Consider the following 20,588-nt stretch of genomic DNA (forward strand, 5'->3'; position numbering starts at 1 on the left):
TTGGCTAATTACTTTATTAATATGTATGGAGTATATGAACATTGAGTGATATGTGCTAACAAATTTGAAAGAGTCTTTTATGAATATCATGTATTATGGTGCCTTCTTGTGCTAAGAGTGCGAACTACTTAAGGTAGTGATACATATGAAGATGTGATTATTCAAGGGCTTTGAGTCCTAAGTATGAAACACTAGAGATGAGTATGGTTCATTCAAATATGTAAGCACGTAGGGAGTATTTTGATGGAACTCTGTCTTAGTGACCATCCTCTTGATAATGTTCAGTAATTTGATGTCTTGCATGTGATGTTGATCTCTTCATAAAATCTCCATATTTGCCAAAAATGAATTTTTGTCAAGATTTTGATAACCATTCTTTAGTCATGTTTTATTTTAGATAAAATTGTAATATGGATTTTATGTCTTGTTTTTGTAGCTGTAAACATGACTTGGTAGGTGAATGCGGTAAAATAATTTTTGTAGACTACGAATATATTATAATATTAAATTGGATGTTTTGAGAAAACCCTATAGTCATGTTAGATCTACTAATTCTATATGAAGAATTATTTTATACCGTCATAGTATTATCTAACCATTGCTTGTGTATGCCAAATCAATTTTTTTTTAAAAGAGAGAAAACCATTATTCCTTCGAGGTATTTATAAAATTGAGAGAAAAATTGTCATGTATAGATTTTTAAATACCCATATGCCTTGACTCATGTTTGTAGTTATTTAGAATCCTCAATTAGCTAAGACTTTGAACCATATGGAATGTTATAGGAAAGCTATCTTGCTAGGCTTCTTTGACACATGTTATATTGATTAGATAACTTGGTTTGTATGGATTTACTACCAAGATGACTAGTGTGGTTGAACTTTTGTGGTTTATAAAGGTTTTACATATTGTGAAACTAATGGGCATTGAATTACCTATTGCATGAGATTTACTATGCTACCTCATGATATAGACATAAGAATGTTGAGAATGTATATATTGTACGTGCAATAATTGAATGGGAGCTGCTATGGTCCCACATTTTTTTTAGTTGCTTGGATATTCATATACATAGATGCAAGCTATCTCAAGGATTCAGATGATGTGAAATCTACATCTGGATACATGTTTATGCTTAGAGGGAGAACATCTTCTTGAAAATAAAAAAAACATGATGCGGTAGCATTGTATCCTAGAGGCAGAATACGTGGCGTGTTATTTGACGGCCAAGGAGGCCGTATGGATTAAGAAATTTCTTAATCGACTTGACTTTAAACCATCACGTTGTGAGGCAGTGAAGATTTTCTATGACAACATAGCGGCGATATGCATGTAAAAGGGAGCCGTGATTCCATAATAACTCCAAGCATATAAACTAAATATTCCAGTCGGAGCACCTAGTGTTTGACAGGCCAGCTGGAACAACAGACTATGGTGTTGTTCACCCATGGAACCCAAATATGTGGCGCTGGTTGTATAGCTACAGAAAGAAGCGGCTTGTTTGAAGAACTCTTTTAAGCCAATAAAGATACGATCCCATGCAATGAGGATACGTGATGATTTTCTGTGACAGCAGGTCCATGATTCACAATGCAATACGAAAGATGGACTATGACCACTTTCGGGATGAGATCCGAGCAGCAAAGAGGCATTGCTTCTATGAGTCCTTTTGTGAAAGAATTGATGACGAAAGCCATGATTAATGTATTGAGAGAGATTGTTATTAGAAGAGACAAATGAGGATGAGAGAAAGTGAGGAAGAGAGAATGTAGGGCCTTCAAAGACCAAGTGGGAGATGTTGGGTTTATGTGGCCTTTAAAGGCCTTATAAGAGCTTTTATGAGCATTTTATATAGTGGAACATAAACTTAGTGGGAGTGTAGTCCTTTTGTGGATCATACTAGACAAATGTTATTTGCTGATACTCGGACTAGGCTCGATGAGCTAAGCCAGTAGAGATTTAGAAAAACCCAAGATATCTGGGTATAGAGATCTACCGAAAAGGGTCTATTGATGAGGTCGGAGTATTCCCAGATGAGAGCTAAGGGACTGTGTGGCCCTTGCGTGTGATGAATAACCTTTAGAGATAGGGCTAAAACCTCATCGTTATATCATCGACATGTACATATATAGCCGTTTTGAGATTCACTAATGAGAGTGAAGCGTGTACATGTGCGAGAGATTACCCCTATACACCATAGAGTCATGGTCTGGAGGACCATGATTTTTGTCTCTAGGGGAGAATTTGAAATTCATAAACTGGAATTACGTCCCCTAGTCTATTGGCTGACTTTGGTGGTCCAATCATGAGCCTCTGCAGTAGACTGTGGGTCATGGGAACTACTGGGTCAGTTTGAGAAAGCTTGGCGGATCGTGATTTGCAGTTGAAGGTAGAGTACTCCCATGTATTGATAATTTCTTCGATCTAACGAATCTGATTCCCATCAAAATTAATTAATTTTAATTAATTTTATATAATGTGATTTTTAGAATGTTTATTTGAATTTTTGTAAATCTTATGATATTTTATTTTTGTCATTTGGATTTATAAATTAAGAAAAATTAATTTTTCAAGGTTTTAAATAAAATATAAGATTTAAAAAATCTAAATATGAAATAAAATATTTTCTAAAAATATATGGGACCTTTATAAAATATGGGATCCAAAATTTAAAAAGATATAGATTAGGTGGGCCCACAAGTGGCCACCAATGGGACATGCCCTATCCATTCACGTAATATTCTGGGGAATAATGTTAATCCTCTTTGTTGGCTTATTATTTAGGTATAACCAACTTATGTGATAAGGTTGAATATTTGAGATATTTACTAAATCTTTGAATCAATATTAGTTGATCTAATAATCAATATTGGTTGATTTAATAATTAAGGATTGGATATATTAAAATATAATTTTTTCTTATTTGATGGGAATAGATTTAAGAAAATGAGGATAAAGCTCTAGCTCATTCCTTTGGATTGATGACTCAAATCTCTCACCCCACAAATCTCCATAGATCGACGGTTGAAATTTGACCTTACGAATTGAAACAAAATCTATGGCATAGAAAATCTATAAAAGAAAATCTCCTCTCATAAAATGAGATACGTATTCTCTTCTCTCTCTTTAAGAATTCTCTCTCCCTACCCAAAATTTAGCTCTATCTGGAAATGGTTTTGGATTACGAAAGGGAGGCATGCCCTAGTTTTTATCTTTCTCTAAGTTGCACCATGTTTTGGTGGCACGCACTACCTCTGTTCTTTATGGGTGGCAAAGGGGTAGAATCCCTTGCTAGTAGATCTCTCCGTCTCTCTCTTCATATTCATCTCTTATCTCTCTAAAATCAAGCTAAGAGGCTTGATTAAAATTAAGCTATTGAGTGGATTTTTGCCATGGTAGGAAAATCAACATATCGATCATAGATCCCGAGCACCATCAGAAGGAGGAGACTCGGCGTGGGGTGTCCTAAGCCCGGTTGAGGTAATCTCCGTCAAATTTACCTTTTTAAATATTTAATTCTCTTCCCATAAAGCTATAAATTCTAGTTTTGTTTCTTGAATAAAGAATTATATTTGAAGAGGTAGCAATTGAGAATCAATTTTATTTATTTTAAGAGTGGTTTGATTGTAATTAGACATGGTAAGTGATATTGCCAGTGTCGAGGTAAAGAATTTTTTAAATATATGTACACCGTGCTTTAACATAAAATCCTTTCAATACATACATACTGGCTATTGGTAGGTCTAGTTTGAATTTGTGTCGTCCAATATATATGATTCAATAGACAAACTAGATCTCCAAATTAATATACACACACATACACAACATATAGATGGGGCCCGATTTTTGAAGATTATTTCATTATATTTCTATAGAGACATGCTCATGTAAACAGTGTCTCTCTCATGGGCGGGCTGCTCTCTTTTGCTTTGCAAAAGCAAGTCCAACAAGAAACTAGCTGTTCGGAAACTCAGTGAAAAAGAGAGTCCAACCGGAAAAGAGGTGTCCTTAAAGATATTATTAGATTAAGTGCTCTACGATCATAGTTCACCCTTCTTCATCTTTCTTTTCCAATATGTTAATCCCTTTAAGATGATGGTTTTCCTTCTTCCCAACACATGCCAATCCTTCTAATTCTTTACTTTATGAGGTGTATAAATGATGATATAGCATTAGTATAATCACATGCTATAAGATACTATATATTCCTTCTTTTGGGAAAAAAGAAAGGAACAAAAGAACATGTGGTTGATATACTTCGGAAGGAAGCAGCACGTGGCATGTCAAAACTCCAATTTTTTTTTTATATATATTCTTTATTAAGCCATAATTTAACCAGATATGGGAACCCCTAATGTCCATATATCAAAGAAATTTGAACCAGACCCAAGGATATTGTTGCCCTACCCTAACCACCGCATTAAGGGCGTGTTTGTTTGGTGGAAGATTTGGCTTTGGAAGTCCCAAACCTACCTCCAAATTTTTTGGCTACCGAGGCACATCGAAAAGGGGCACTTTTAGTTTTTTTTCTCCATTTTTGGAACTTGCAGTTCTAAAAATGTGGGAAACATGGGAAGCCTCCTCTTGGAGCCAAACGTTCAGAAGTTTCAACTCCTAGTTGCAACGTCTACCAAACAAACGAGTTTTTAAAAAAGTAAATGATTTAGTACAAGGAGGTCACAGTTGCCTCTAGCTATGATGTATGAAATTAGAAGGTCAGGAACAAGTTATTAACCATACTTAAAATCTGAAAAAGAACAAATTTAAGTCTCCCTAGTTTTTAGACCTAAGAATGATTGTGACCTATATAACAGGTAAATTTTTTTGGTAATCCCCATTATCAAATCTATAACCCTAACTACTACACCAACAACTATTCGTGAAATTTGGACCTTATTGACATTGTTTTGTGTTTTGGTCACATCAAGTGAAAATGTTTTGTGGTATATCACATGAGACACTTTTATGGTAATCCATCTCTTCAACTTATAAGTGTCATGGTCCACCACCTATGGGTTATCATTTCCTTGGCAAAAAAATGAATAAGAAACTACACCATAACCCCTAACCTAATTTCCTCACTTTTCATTGAGTTGGACCTCCCCATTTTCTCACCTTATCATCTCTCATTCCTATCTCATACATTAGTTTTATACATAAGGCTCTTTGGCACGTGCCATGTGCAAGAGCGCAGGAAAATGAAGGCCCCCCCTTTCCTTTTGGAAACTATATTTTTGTGATCCCAATCTCATGTCATAAGTGATGAGAATCGGTTGGGGACCATGGTACCACCATCTGCTTTATGATACAAAATTATTTCATGGCTATCTACTTTATAATAATAATAAATAATTACATTGTGGCTTTTGTACCTTCCTTCCTTGTGAGGTGGGCCTCTCGGTCAACTAGGCAATAGGGAGGAAAGCACTATGTATTGTTAGTGTGATAGCGTAGTCCACTGAGGGATCACGTCAAACATTACATGATAACAACTTGCATGTTGACACTTAAAAGCTCGCTGTGTCTAATTTCGGTTAAGGTAAGAGGTGCAATTATGGAAGTTGAAATTAGTGGGTCGCATTGTGTGACTCGCAAGAGGTTTGAATCAAGCCCTTTTGAAATGGGAAGGTATTTCGTACAGCGGCAGCTGTACACAGCTGCAGAACATGCAAATTGTTCATCTACCGGCGTTCACGAGCTTGGTGCTAGTATTTCATTTCTTAAAAATAGTTCATTTTACAATACTTTTTTCTGCATTATTTTTTGATGCTTTCATTGATTCAATCTGCACCATTTCTTAAGCTTCAAGGTCAGAAGCATAACTACATTTACATAATATCACAAGATTTTTATGCTCTAGCCCAATTTTATTTGTAGAGTTTTAAGGCCCCACCTTAGAAAAAAAACAAGCCATAACCTTATTGAAACTTTTGTCTTTTTTATTTGATGGGTGGTGGATCTAAGCATCGTTCTTTTTATTTAGTGGACGGTAGGTCTAAGCTTTCGCGAAGTTTACATAAATTATTCTTTTCTCACGAAATTTTTATTGGTTGAATTTCAAGTATTGTGCACATATAAACCTGCATGGTCCTTATTTACAGTGAAATGGATAGTTAAACAGGCCTCTCTTGCAAAAATGACGTTCACATTTTACCGTTTTAGGTTTAGAATTTGTGTCTTCTGGTTCCACCTTTGACTGTTTCCAAACTCTTGCAATAGCAATTTGTATTTTTTCCTTTTTCAAGAAAAAACCAAAACACTCATAAGTATGTTAAGACGAACTTTTACTATAGTCTTATGTATTTCACATTTTACGCTCAGGCCCCACTTTTTAATTTTATTTTTTCTATATGGCTCAAACTGCATTGGTGAGAGGTATGGACCCAAATTTGACATATAAAAAAACGATAAAATTGAAATACACCATGCACTCTCAAAAGTACAGTGACATGAATCTATTTTTAAATTTAAAAAATGAAATGAATTTTTCTATGAATTTATCAAAAGACAAACACACAACTTTTGAAGATAGTTGTGGACCATGTTCTTCAGTGTATGGTTTGAGTATCTACGTCACTCTTCATCTTACCAATACCACTACATGCTTTTCAAAGAAGATGATTGGAAAATATAAAGAGACCCTTTTCACTCAAAGGGTTGATTCCTTCTCTCTCTAGTGGTTTGTTTTGTACCTTAATTTAGGGTCTATCACTCTCTAGTGATATTAATTTAAGGTCTATCACTCTCTAGTGGTTTGTTTTGTATATCAAGTCAGGAACTCTCTATCTCTCTGGCCGTTTGTTTTTTATACGAAAATCAGGAACTCTCTCTCTCTTTCCCTCTCATGATTCTCTCATCTTTATGAACTTCTAATCAACCAGCATGGCACAAGTTTGATTCCTATGATAAGGTGGTAAATTTCTGCCGGAATGGTATTTATCGATATATTTGGTAGATGAGTGGGAAAATTTTGTTATCACGAGACAATATTTACTTTTTAACTGAATAAAATGATTGTGCATCCAAGTCATCAAAATCATAGATGCTTCTATATTATAATTTTTGTGCGGATAACTTCTATAGTTTTTGGTTGCTTGAACACATTTTTATATTTCAGAAGTAAATCGTCCTACTTTGAGATCTGATAAATTTAAACTGTTGAACTACAATGAGGCTAAGTATCACAATTTTTAATTAGATATTTAATAATCTCAATTCTCTTCCAAAATAATGAAAAATGTTGAATCAATGCCAAAACTGCGCTGGGGGGTGGAAACGTGTCATGTTCCATCCAAGAGGATATTTCGATTTAGCGAGTTTCTCATAGGTCTCCAGGCACATACAGTTTGTATGTGTTTTGGGGTCAACAATCATCTGATTTTGGACGAGACTGTTGGAGGTAAATTGATTGTTAGGCTTGGTGATAATCAAAATCATTATTTATATTTTTTTCTCAAATGCTAGAGGCTTTGTGCCTTCTGATTAAGAGATAAAATGATATTTATTAGGGAGGAAACGAAAAACTCATGAGTTCTATATAACGGACCATACAGGAAAAATACTCATCTGTTTAAGAGTCGCCTTTTGGGGTTGCGGGACGATATCTCAACGATAGAGATGGGTCTGAAAGAGTGAGAAGTATGGATTCTTAAAATGAATTCTTATGAGATTAAGAGGAGAGTTGGCAATGATTTTGTTGATATTTAGAGGTATATATATTGTAACTCAAAACTATAATCTTTTACTGATTTTGATTTTCTAGGGCTATGAACATACTTTATGATGAACCACATTTGTACTATTGCATTGTATTTTTATTTGAGCTTTATTTCTTGCACTCTTTTTCTTGTTGTAGTTACCTATTTTAGCATGTTCAGTATATTATTATCAACTCGTTACCAGGTAAATGATTAAGATTAAAAAACTATCGATCCCCTATCAAAATTAAATTTTATATAAATCATGTGTATAAAAACCCGTAAATTTCCCTCTCTTTTTGTGTATAGAAACGCATAGATTCCCCTCTTACAAGTTACAACCAAAGTCACTAGTTCATCATAATAGAGAAGAAGATGTAGAGATGGGAAGAACATATTTTTTCACACTAAGAAATGGGAAGATCTCCAGTGAAGTATTTTAAAAGCTATCACGATTATCCAAGGGGCCGGATTCTCATAAATTACTCGGCAAGATTAACCAAACTTAGAAAAAGGAAAATAAGGAGGAAAAGAGAGAGCCCCAATTTGATTCAGAAAACTTTCTATACTTCCCCTAGTGTATTGTAGTTATATATGCTTCTCCTTATCTAGCCGTTAAATCTGAATGGACGGTTGAGATAAATCCAATTACATTGTCACACCTCTATACTGTTTTATTTTTAATTTTTTTTACAAAACATTTTGACACTAATTTTTGGGTGTCTACTCCTATCTTAAACTCGCACCTGTAAAAAATATAAAAAAATATTTTTAATATAATAAAATGATCAAAATATCTTGAAATTAAGTGCGCTCTATTGAGATGATGGCATGAACCAAATTTCACATTCATATAATTTGAAAAATAGAAACTAAAAATAAAATATATTGAAGCGTTAGATCTAGATCGAACGGTCAATGACTTATTGTATCTAAAACCTTTCCCATTTGATTTTCATAAGAAAGAAAAAATAGAGGTACACAAAATGTTGGGTTGTTTATTGCCCCCTTTATAGCAAGGAGCATGATTATTTTGAGTTTTTAATGAGCTTTGTTAGGCCGTTATCTCAAGAGAAGTTTCTTTACTTATGCAATATTTTCTGGAGAATAACTACTTTTTTAATACAATTTCTTTAATTTAAGGCTTTTTGTCAAAAGTGGAGCAGGATGACAATGATATTTTATTAGTTACTAGGAAAGAAGTTAATGCTAATCAAGTTGATATCGACCCGAATTAGTATCCCGGTCAACAAATGCTTATATTTCCACTAAAAACTTGCATCTTGAACTCGATTAATTATTTAAAATACCTTTAAAAATATTATAATATTAATCAGTACATTCATCAAATGACCAAAAATATTGAGTATTTAATACATCTCAAAATCAACATGATTAATTGAAGGTGTTCCACCATTGAACAACCTTTTTCTATGGGTCTTAAGGTACGCCCCACTTCAATAATGTACGGTTGAAAACTTTATATACGTGAGTTATGTTAGGATGTTCACATTATCGAGCATTTTATAATTATATTTAACAAATTTTAAATATTTATGTATTTTTGTTTTGTAGTACAATATTTTTTTAATAAAAATATTTTTTATCATTAAAAGGTGTATGATATTATCAACCTGGAATGTAATATCACTCACATAAAACATTAAATGTTATTATATATATAATCATAGTATATTTTTAAATGTATTTATACATAATTGGGTGTGAATCATGTGGGTAATCCGAGCTTGTCCGGGCGCAAACCGAGCTTGCTTTGGACCTTCTAAGTGGGCTTAACTTGGACCCTTGTGCTGCCCAAGATAATTAAATTACTAATAGCAATGATGATTTAACATCAACCTGGGCCAACCACATCCCTCCTAATCCCAAGGTCTAATACCTCAAAGCAGTGCTATAAAACCCGCATTGGTTGGTAACATCAGTCACACTAGACCAACTTGATGTCTAATTCGGTATGGAAACTTTTTAAATGATATTTTAGTTTAAAAATAGTTAAAAAGTTTTAAATTAATAAATAAACAAATAGATGAGAATTTGATGATTTGGACATGCCTGGTGCTCTAACATACTTCTAGATAAATATATCAAAATTTGATTGATTCTCCATTCTGACCAAATCAGCCCCTTTGATCCAAATCGGTGTTCTGGATCTTAATTGGCTCTTGTTAAAAAGATTGTTTATTTATCTTTGATATAAAGAGATTACAATTATTTACAACAATATATGTGAAATTTGATAGCTTGGGTGTATTACATAGTTCGAAAAAATTAATTTTTAAATTTAAATTTGTTGAGTAGAATAAATGCAGCATCTCATTTTACATCCATCAACATTAGTTGTGACCATCATTTACCAATGATAAAGATCCATTGTATATTTTTACCTTTTCACAGTAAAGTTAATTCAAATAAATTTAACATAAACACGATCCATCAACATAATTTAACAAAGAAAACAATAATCATAGTTTAAAGTTTGAACTCATATTGATAGATGGACAATTTTTCATAAATATAAAGAAAAGATGAATCAATGAAACTCCCAAAAAAAAAAAACACATAATGAACCGAGCTGGGCCCTTGGAAACAACAGCGACACGCGCATTAACGGCGGTGTCAGAATGGAGGGAATCTTTTTAAGTACGGAGTCAACTTTACCCCATCGACCTTTAATTATTACGCTTCCTATCCCCGCCGAATAAAGGCCCAATCTGGGCCCACGAGTCCAGTCTTTTTTACACGTGATGACGTCATTGGGATAGCGGCGTGCGGCCGTGGCGGTTAGCCGCTCGTGACGGGTTGTCGGCCCCTGGTTTCCCGGCCTTCTGGCCTTTTGTGGTGTCGTGGCCTGTACAATTCCACTGGCGAGTCCGTTCTGTGGGTTCGGCGATTCAACTTGTTTAGAGGTGGCAACGGGTCGGGTATGTGGTACGGCGATTCAACTTGTTTAGAGGTGGCAACGGGTTGCGTATAGCTGACCCAGACTCAAATCCGAATGGTTTTTGGGTTCAAGTTTTTGATTCGAATATTACCCGTCGGGTCCAAAAGTTAGACCCATACTGGTATCCGTCAGGTCTCGATTTTGATTGGATGCATCACCACTCCCATTATGATTTTTTTTCTTTTGTTTTGCCCTGTTTTTACATCATATACTCATTAGCAACAAGTTTGTAATCTCCTGCCTTTATTTTTCAATTCGTTGGATTTTACGTTTAATAGTTAAATATGACAATGAGTTTTTATTATATATGTTCCTTAATATACCCATACGAATAGGGCTTGAAGTATTTTATCTCCAACAATTGATAGGTATGGGTAGTGTCCAACAAGTTGAAAGTTTATCAACTTCGGAATGCTATTTTTACTTGACTTTTGAGGTGGACCCTACTTCTATAGCATAAGTTGCTACCTTATATAAAATTTTTCCATTACGAAGAAGTACAACGGCAAGGGCATGTGGAGGTTATCGGGAGAGTTTTTTTCATTTATATGATGTTTAGAATTGTGGAATTGAGAATTTGAGCTTTCAGTTCCAGAAAATAAAAGAACCCAGCCTTTGAGAGAATATTTGAAGATATGTAGATAGAACAACTATAAAATTAGAAAAAGATAATTAGGTGGGCGATTTTGGTTTGAGAAAACTTGCAGTTCCCCGATTTCCACTATTTTTTAGCTTAATTTTTTTTTTTTAGGATCTATACGAGGTCAGCTTATACTATAAAAGTAAGGCACATCTCAAAAACTCACCCAAAAAAGTTGTTACTTTGGACCCTCTAATTGATCATCTCCACCATAAGATAAGATATATGGATATAAAGAAGAAAAAAAAATTTCACATCCTAAATGCAATGTCTCCTGTAATACATTATCTAAATTGTCCGAGCTTTAAATAGTAAGGCATGTAAATAGATTTCGAAAGCCATTATAGGGGTTTCTAACACCAAAACTACAACTCCAGTAGGGTTTTGATGTGCATCTTACTTTGATTTTTGAACTTGAAGACTTGTACACAGTATAAACCACACCCTTTTTCTCTCTCGTTGTAATCTACAGCTCGATGTGTGTAGGAAATTGCTCGATTTCAAACAAGAATCTGAATCTTCGGCCTCATGATTATTGGTCTGATTCCAATTTTTAAAGCACCCCTGCTCTCTGTTTTTTCTTTTCGGTCTGTTTTACTTTGCGTTCTCGTTTAATCTTCTTCATCGTCATTTTCTCTAAGTTTTATATTGTCATCGACCAATTTACATCTTGTTCACAAAAAACAGATTTTTACTGCTCTTTTGCATGCTCCAAAGTGACATCTCAATAAATCTATGATTTTCTTTTCTCTAGAGTCTAGATGGTTCACCAAAAAAAAAAAAGGAAAAAAAAAGAATCCTATGTTGTAGTTTGGCATTACATGATATTTACATGAATTATGTATGAAAATTTTATATTAAGGGCAAGGCCCTAAACAATCAAATTAAAGAGCACCTCAAAAATTCATTAGGAGAGGCTTGTTTCAATGCACAAAAATCCTCAAATTTATCATTTCAACTTCAACATGTACCTATATAAGAAAAAAATGGACTTCAAGTCTTGGAAATAGTGTATCTTGTAATGCATTTTTGGACCGTCTAATTTTTTCAAGTGTTTATAGATCTGTTCGATCCATACTATTTTAAAAGCTTTAAATTTTATAAATAGATTTAAAAATAAAATTTCAAGTCATCACAAAGATTTCCAGTATTGAAAGATCTTTTGATACTATTTGAAGGCGCGCATACAAACTCGATGATCTACTTGCTTTTAATTCTTAATCATTTAGGCAAGTATGATGTCATTTTGGCTGTCACCAGAAAACGTTTGCTGAACCTCTTGAACCAGCTCCTCCACGCTAAGTTGACATTCCAATCCAATCTGTAGAGAGAGAAAGAGAATGTCAATTACTCCTTCAAGAACACCAATTCTTGAAGGGAGTAGGACATGTATGGATACAAATACACCAACTCTTAAAAGGAATATGGATATAATTAGTATTAACAACACAAAATCGATTTAATTAGTTTTAAAAAAGCATGAGATAAAAGCTGAAAATTTCTTGAACCAACAAACCGCAAGACTGGAAAGTGTATTTCATTGTCCTAAAATTATTGGAATCCTCATTCACATCATAAAGAACACCATTGTTCCGAAGGCATTTGTATTTTTTCTTTTTCTTGGTCCAATCTTAAGTCTTATTAATAGTTTGTAGGGGGAGTTTGGATGACTAGCATTAATCACATCTTAGACAAGAGTAATTATTACTTTTGTTGTGAGGCTAGTCGGATTTGGAATATATTACTGTGTTTGTCAAGGGTTCTAAAATGGATCAAGACAGTTCACAACGTAATGTGATCAAATAATAGAATTAATCTTGCACCAATTGTCAAGATGAATAGTATTCGTGTTCTTTGTCTATTGCAGTTAATTGTGGGTGGTCTTTGTATTGATGGATGTTAAAAATGCCTTCTTACATGGTGATCTTGAAGAAGAAGTTTATGAATTTTTCTCCAGGCCATCTATGAAAACGGAGAAAGGTCTTGTATACAAATTAAAGAAGGCTTCATATGAACTTAAACAATTACCTTGCACATGGTATGCCAAACTCAGCTCAACCTTGATGAGTGTTGAGTTTTTTAGAAGTTCAATTGATTCATCGATGTTCACAATAAGGGGAAGTTCAGGTACAACAGTTGTATTAATTTATGTTAACGATGTTATCAATACAGGTAATGATAAAAAAAGCATCATGAAGTTTAAAAAGTATCTTCACAAGAAATTTGACATCAAGGATCTTGGTTAACTAAAGTATTTTCTTGGAATTGAAGTAGCACATTAAAAAAATGGGCTCTTTATTTCTTAAAGAAAATATTTATTAGATTTGTTGAAAGAAATTGGGAAACTGGGAGTCAAACCCTGTTACACTTCTGTTGATATTAATTGCAAGCTTAATTCAACAAATGAAAAACATGTTAAAGATGTGGGTTGCTTTCAAAGACTTGTGGGCAGATTGATTTATTTGACTGTGACACGACCAGATATAATGTATGCAGTTAGTCTTGTAAGCCAATTTATACATGCTCCTAGATCATGTCATATAGATGCTGTTGATAGGATGCTTAAGTATCTTAAATCGTCACCAGACAAAGGCGTTTCGATGAAACCGAATGGTCACACTAATATTATTGGTTATTCTGATGCTGATTAGGCAGGTCGTCCAATTGACAAGACATCCACTACTGGCTATTGTACATTGGTCGGAGGAAACTTAGTTACATAAAAAAGCAAAAAACAAAAATGTAGCTCCTCAATCTAGTACAGAGGCCAAATATAGAGCTATAACTTCAACTACAAGTAAATTGATGTGGTTAAAATACCTACTTCGAGATACGGGATTCCCTACGGTCAATTAAATGGAGATGTTCTGTGATAATCAAACAGCTATGTATATAGCCTCCAATCCAGTTTTTCATGAAAGAACCAAGCACATAGAAGTTGATTGTCACTTTGTGAGACAAAAGGTTCAGTAAAAAATTATTCGTACTCCTTAAGTGAAACCAACTTGCAGACATGTTTAACAAAGTTATTATAAAGACAAAGTTCTATCAACTACTCTCCAAGTTGGGCTTCGTTGATATCTATGCGCCAACTTGAGGGGAATTGTTGATAGTTATCATAGCCAAATATTGAGTTTCCTGTTTTCTTTTATTTTGTGAGATTGCAATTGTAATGGGATGTTGCCTTTCCCAAAAGGCAAAAGTTTTAACTCTATAAATCTCTGATAAACTAGAGTAATCTCCATGAATGAGATACTGGTTTACCCTCTATGGATGTAGACACCATTGCCGAACCATATATATATCTTGATGATTATTCTTTTCTCTCCTTCATCTCTATTTCTTGTATTGCAAATTCTACAGAGGGAGAGAAAGAGAGAGTTCATGACCCTGTTATACACACATATCATTCATGCATCTAGAGAGAGAGCAAGAAAGAGCATGTATACTCACGCGTGCTTGTGTGCATGGAGAGAGAGCATGTAAACTCAAGCGTGCTTGTATGCATGGAGAGAGAAAGAATGCTTACCCATGCTCCACACACAAATAAATCATGCATGCATGCAAGAGAGAGAGAGAGAATGTATACTCAATCATGATTGTGTGCATTGAGAGAGAGAGAGAGAGAGCATGGTACACGCAAATAAACGAGTGATTTACGTACGTGACTAAAAAAATTTACTTAAAATATGAAATGGTTTTTTTATAGGCAGAAATTATAAGGAATGACGGTCAAAATTGCCCATCGGTCCGAAAATGCCATCTTTAGAGCGCATGTTAACCTTTGTTTTTTTTTTTAGATTTTTTGTTTGTAGGGTAGTGGCTCAAGCTTTAGGGACAGTGCTTTTCGAGGTTAGAATTTTCAGACCGATACTGGGTGGTCTGAGGATGGGGACCTCAGACCGCCCTGGAACTGAGTTGTGCACAATCCAATGAGCAATCGGAGGTTCCCATCCTCCAACTGGTGTTTTTTCTTAAAAAATAAGACATTTAACGATTTCCTAGGATAGCAATCTCATACTGTTGTTTTTTTTTTCCAAAAAATAAGAAAGAAAGAGCAGTCCTAAGATAGAAACCTCGGACCACCTGGGCACTGCCCTACTAACAAAAAAACTAAAAAAAAAAAAACAAAACGGGTTGACTAACCTTCCTTATAATTTCAGCCTGTAAATAAAAGGATTTTATATTTTAAGTAAAGTTTTCAGGTCAGTACATGAATCACTCAAAATAAATTCATGCAGAGAGAGAGAGAGAGAGACCTTGATTGTAAAGATGTAGAGCACCGTGTCATCCATGCTACTTATATTGAGATGAAGTATTTCGAATGAAAGGGTCTCTAGGACCCTTATTATCTTCACAACCTGCCCGGGGATCCTTCTTGAAACCGTTCTCAACACAACATTGGACCCTGATATCTTGGCCTCAACGTCAGCCACTGAAGAGTTACATGACCCCACAAGCCCACTCACATTATCAAATCCAATTTCATTGTTAGAGGCAGCCAAACGTGGGCTCGGAGTCGGGCTTGGGCCTGGGCTCGGACTCAAGCTCTTCCTCCTCTTTTTTGCTTCTAGAGATTGTAAAACCTCGTGCAGTTCCTTAATGAATTCTATCACTCCTGATATGATGGACGCTTGGTCTCCCTGCATAAAGAATCACAAAATTAGGAGTGATTTTTTTAGGTAGTTTGATTAATATTGAAAGCTCTTTGGCTTTGAAAAGTCATAAATTTATTCAATTATATAAAATAAGGAGCAATGATTTCATGCAAACATTGTATAGTAATATGATGAAACAACCTTAAAAAGCCATCTTATAGCCATTTGTTTGATCCAAAATTTGAAATATACTCTCTTTTCATTCTAATGAACTATCACAAAGAAAGAAAAAATTGAAAACACAACCTATAAAGTATTTTTTTTAGCCCAATTAACATAGGCCGTTCATTTTGTTGAGATGCTTAGATCTAAGCCTTCAAAGGATTTTTTCATTTCCAATTTTTTTGGATGGCTTTATTATCATTAGATGAACAATGTTAAAAAAGAAAAATGATTTGATTTTATAAAGGCTAAGATCTTGAAATTCACAAAATGAATGGTCTAGATTCGTTTTTGGAGGGGACTCATTTTGACCATATATGGGGTTCAAATTTAACTTTTTTTTTTTTTGGAGGAATTGATTATTTAGATAAAGAGAGTGTGTGTGCAAACTTTGGGGTCATACAAATACCACAAACATGGTTTTCTAGAAATCTCGTTGCATTATACTACAATGCAACAGTTGCATTGGATCATTGCTCTAAAATAAAATTGATTTATGTATGGACCCGAAAATTTTAACTAGAATACAAAATGCTTCGTTTATAGGCAGAAATTACAAGGGTCAACCTGTGTTTTTTTATTTCTTTTGCCCCTCAGTACGAAGATGGCATCCTCATACCGCATTTTAACTTCTTCTTTTTTTTTTATTAGGGTAGTGCCCCAAGCTTTAGGAGTAGCGCCTAAGCAATCCGAGGTTAGAATCCGCAGATCAATGCTAAGCGGTCTGAGGTCCCCATCCTTAAAACGTTATTTATCTCAAAAAATAAGAAATAAAGAGAGGTCCGAGGTTGGGGACCTCGGACCGCCTTGGAACTGAGTTGTGCTCAGTCCAGAGAGTGGTATGAGGTTCCCATCCTCAGACCGTTGTTTTATGTAAAAAAAAAGACATAGCGCCATCCACGGATGCCAACCTCGAACCACTTTTTTTCTCAAAAAATAAGAAAGAAATAGCAATCCGAAGATGGGAAACTCTGACGGCTCATGAACCAGAGAGCAGTCCGAAAATTCAAACCTCAAACTGCCTGGGCATTGCCCCTAGAGCTCGCAGTACAGCCCTACTAACGAAAAAAACGAATAAAATAAAATGGAGTCCGAAGATGCCATCCTCAAATTGAGGGGCAATTTTGAAAAAAATAAAAAAATTCAGGTTGACCGAGTTTTCTTGTAATTTCCGTCTATAAACAAAACATTTCATATTTTATGTAAAATTTTTGGGTCCGTACATAGATCGCTCTTGGTTTTTTGGGGTGGGGGGGGGGGGGAGAGAGGGAGAGAGAGTACTCTTTTCACGTAGAAACAAGGTGTCAATGAACGTAACACCTTGAGATGCTCGTTCATCTGCTTCCTCCTGTTCCTCTCCACTGTTATATGAGACATTTCTCCCTCTAATAATGCTCTCACCAACTTTTTATATATAACTTACAAACAAACCACACTAAAATCCGGCAAAAAATAACAATTTAGGGTCAGATTTTTCCGGCTCTAATTTTTCCGGCCAGTCCTTTTCCAGCGAAGCTTGGTCCTCTCATGCATTCCTCACCCACTATATATAGGTATTGCATAAAAATTCATTTATTAAAAAAAAAAAGAAGGAAAATTAAAAGTTCATTTATTTGCTTGGTGTGAGTTTGGGTTGAGTCGTCCTTTAATTGCATTTGGTGCAGTCTCGTGAATATTGTTTGTTACATCTCACGCTTCTCATTATCTCAGCATGGGATTTTAAGTGACATCTTTCCATTTTTGTGATCTCCTTCACTCCTATTTTGCATATCTTTCCTTGCACAAACTCAATGTTTGTACAACCCACATTTGACACTTGTAAATCACTTTCGTATTTAAGAGATATAGGATTTATATAGAAAAAGTATAAAATGAGACTATTTATCTTTAGCACATGGTAGTTGCAATTAATTTTGATCATTGGATGTGAAATTATATGGCTGTATTTATTTTATTGACCAAGATCAAACTTTAAAAGAAAATTTTTTAAACTTTGTGACATACTTGAATACGAAGTACTCAGGTTCGGCACCCGAACATGAGTTACCCCAAGTTGGGTGTCCCACCCGGGGATATTAAAAAATCATAAAATTTCTTTGAGAAAAGAATTTATTTGTGATACGTTTTTTGTGTTTTTTTTTTTTTTAATCATTTTAACAATGATTGGTAAGCGTTTGGCCATAAATTCTTATTTTTATATTTTTCATCTTTTTTTATTATTTTAAAAATACCCCGGGTCACAAGTTTATTTTTAAAAGTTTATTTTTTTTTATCACTTTTTAACCCCATTTTGATGTGTTTTGCTTAAACTTACTGTAAAAAATATATTCCCTATTTTTTTTGGATTTTTTTGTACTTTTGTAAAAAAAAACTTTTATGCTATAGTACTCGGCCCGAGTAGTGGTTTCCAACACTAGGTATTACTAAAGGAAAAAGTTTATATAAAGTTGCAACCTTAAATTGTAGATAAAAGCGAACCTCAAAAATCAATCAAAAAATGTATTTTTGATGGTGAAAATCATCTAATTGAACTTCTCGACCTCGAGATTTACAAATGTGGGAGAAAAATAAAGGTTTTAAAATACCAAACATGGTACATCTTGTAATACAATAACTTGATCGTTCATTCTCAAAATTTCATGTGTTTGTAGATCTGCTCAATCTGTATCATTTTTTAAATTTAAATTTCATAATTAGATGTTTTTAGGTATCATTAAAATTTCCAACACCGATGAGCTTTTGGAGGTTTGCCTTAATTAAATTGTTTGTGGTTGACACCTTATACAAATCACACCCATTACTATAACTTTATTTCTACAAGCAAAAATGCTGGCTTGTGAATTTTTTCTTAAGTGAAGTCATAATATTATTAATGATTAAAACGATTCTCATTCACTATTGTTTCTTCTTCCATAGATATATCATATGCTCGTTTCACCTCCAGGGTCATGTCCTAATTGCCGTGCCTAACCATGATTTGTAGACTGCTTTGAATAAATTGGCACTAATTCTGGCTTAGAAAGGGAAAATATGAGTAAATTGTTAAACCACCTCAAAAATGAAAAAATCAAGTTGTTAATAAAGTGGTTATTTTTTCACCTCAATTATTTTAAACTACTCAAAGAGTTCCAAGTTTGGAACCTTTAACAAGGGAGAGAAATTGAGTAATTTGATCTACTTAAGTCATTGTAGCTAAATAACCTAAGTACTCATGTTTATCTGAGATTCAAATCATGAACAAATGTTTTTCATTGAGAACTATCTTCTTCTAAGTTTGAAACCTAGAGCAAGTAAGAGTATTGTTGCCATTTAGCTTAGCAAATTTAAGTGGTGCCAAATTATTAAAACACCCCAACTTGTTTAGGCTCCAAACTCCAAGAAAAGATTTCTCAACAAAAGAATTATTCTGGGTTTGAAACGAAAGTGTGGTATTTTAGTCATTTGACCCAAGTGACTTAAGTGAGTCAAATTACATAAGATAACTTAGGCATTTTTTAACAAAATTATTGACACAGAATTCTTAAAACTATTCATTTCTAATAATTGTTTTAACTACCTTGTTGATTTTTAGAAGTTCATTAACCATTTTAATGATATTTTCCCTTAAAAGACAACTAACATTCTCAAATTTTCCAGAAAATGAAAAGCACATCCGCAGGTACATGAAGGAGAAAGACAGGAAGGCTCGAATGGAAACATACGACACTATAGAATAGAATGCTGTCATATTTGAAGAATGGTTAGCAACGGGCAGGACTTCGCCCCAACCGAGCCTTGGTCCCCGATAAACCCGGCCCAAACGGGGCCAAAGAGGGCTAGGCCATGCTTGCTAAATCTTGTCAAAGCCCTCGTTCAAGAGTTTACTTTTGCAAATAAAAAACGGAAGAGCGCTTTGGCAAGACTTGGATACTATTGGCTTTGCTCGTTGCCTACACTACCTTCACTAGGATCAACCACTATCTCAATTAAGGCAGAGACAATGGAGCACCGGAGTGCAAAAATTGTTCCCACCATTAAGGTCAAAGTGTGGGACTGGGCCTTCCAAATGATAAAGATTGCGCTACGTTTTGTGGTCCAGGCCCTAATTTTTCTTAGACTGTAAAATAAATCTGAAAAAACAATAACTTCTTGGTTTCATATTCACATATGGGATACATTTTTATATTTTGGAAAATAGTGTTGATACTCCCTAAAGAGCCCAAAGCAGTCCCCTCCCTCCTCAAAGCGTGGGGATAAACTAAATAAGAGGAGCTTACACGTGAAGGAATGAATGAAGGGCAAGTAGGTTGGATATATATAGCTTGCTTTAAAGAGACCTTCACGCACCCACTCAAAGTTCAATTAATTTTCCCTTTATATTTCCTTTCAAGTCAAGTCTGTAGTAGAGAAATAGGTAGGATTTAGGTGCCTTATGGGACACATTTTTTGAAGTAAGTTCACCCACTCAAAGTATGAATCCAAAATTTTGT

At 34.5% G+C, this 20,588-nt stretch overlaps 1 protein-coding gene across 1 annotated transcript; it reads right to left on the minus strand.

The window, feature by feature from the left end:
• Positions 1–12,440: 12,440 nt before the first annotated feature.
• MUTE (basic helix-loop-helix (bHLH) DNA-binding superfamily protein) lies at positions 12,441–17,618 on the minus strand. The gene is made up of 3 exons (XM_011627525.3): positions 17,401–17,618; positions 15,559–15,942; positions 12,441–12,620 (listed from the first exon to the last, which is right to left on the minus strand). The coding sequence occupies exons 1-3, from the start codon at positions 17,494–17,496 to the stop codon at positions 12,525–12,527; spliced, it is 576 nt and encodes a 191-aa protein (XP_011625827.1). The 5' UTR covers positions 17,497–17,618; the 3' UTR covers positions 12,441–12,524.
• Between the last annotated feature and the right edge of the window lie 2,970 nt (positions 17,619–20,588).

Source organism: Amborella trichopoda, chromosome 1 (genome assembly GCF_054954075.1).
Source record: "Amborella trichopoda isolate Santa Cruz 75 chromosome 1, AtrichopodaSantaCruz75HAP2 v2.0, whole genome shotgun sequence".
NCBI classification, from domain to species: domain Eukaryota; kingdom Viridiplantae; phylum Streptophyta; class Magnoliopsida; order Amborellales; family Amborellaceae; genus Amborella; species Amborella trichopoda.

Bases quoted from the DNA above. Each gene is read 5' to 3' on its own strand.
- MUTE (XM_011627525.3), bottom strand. From the start codon at position 17,496: ATGTCTCATATAACAGTGGAGAGGAACAGGAGGAAGCAGATGAACGAG. The intron at 15,943-17,400 runs GTACTCTCTCTC...TTCTTTATGCAG, and splicing joins CTTGTTTCTACGTGAAAAGA to GGAGACCAAGCGTCCATCAT. The intron at 12,621-15,558 runs GTCTCTCTCTCT...CTCTCTCTACAG, and splicing joins TCTACATCTTTACAATCAAG to ATTGGATTGGAATGTCAACT.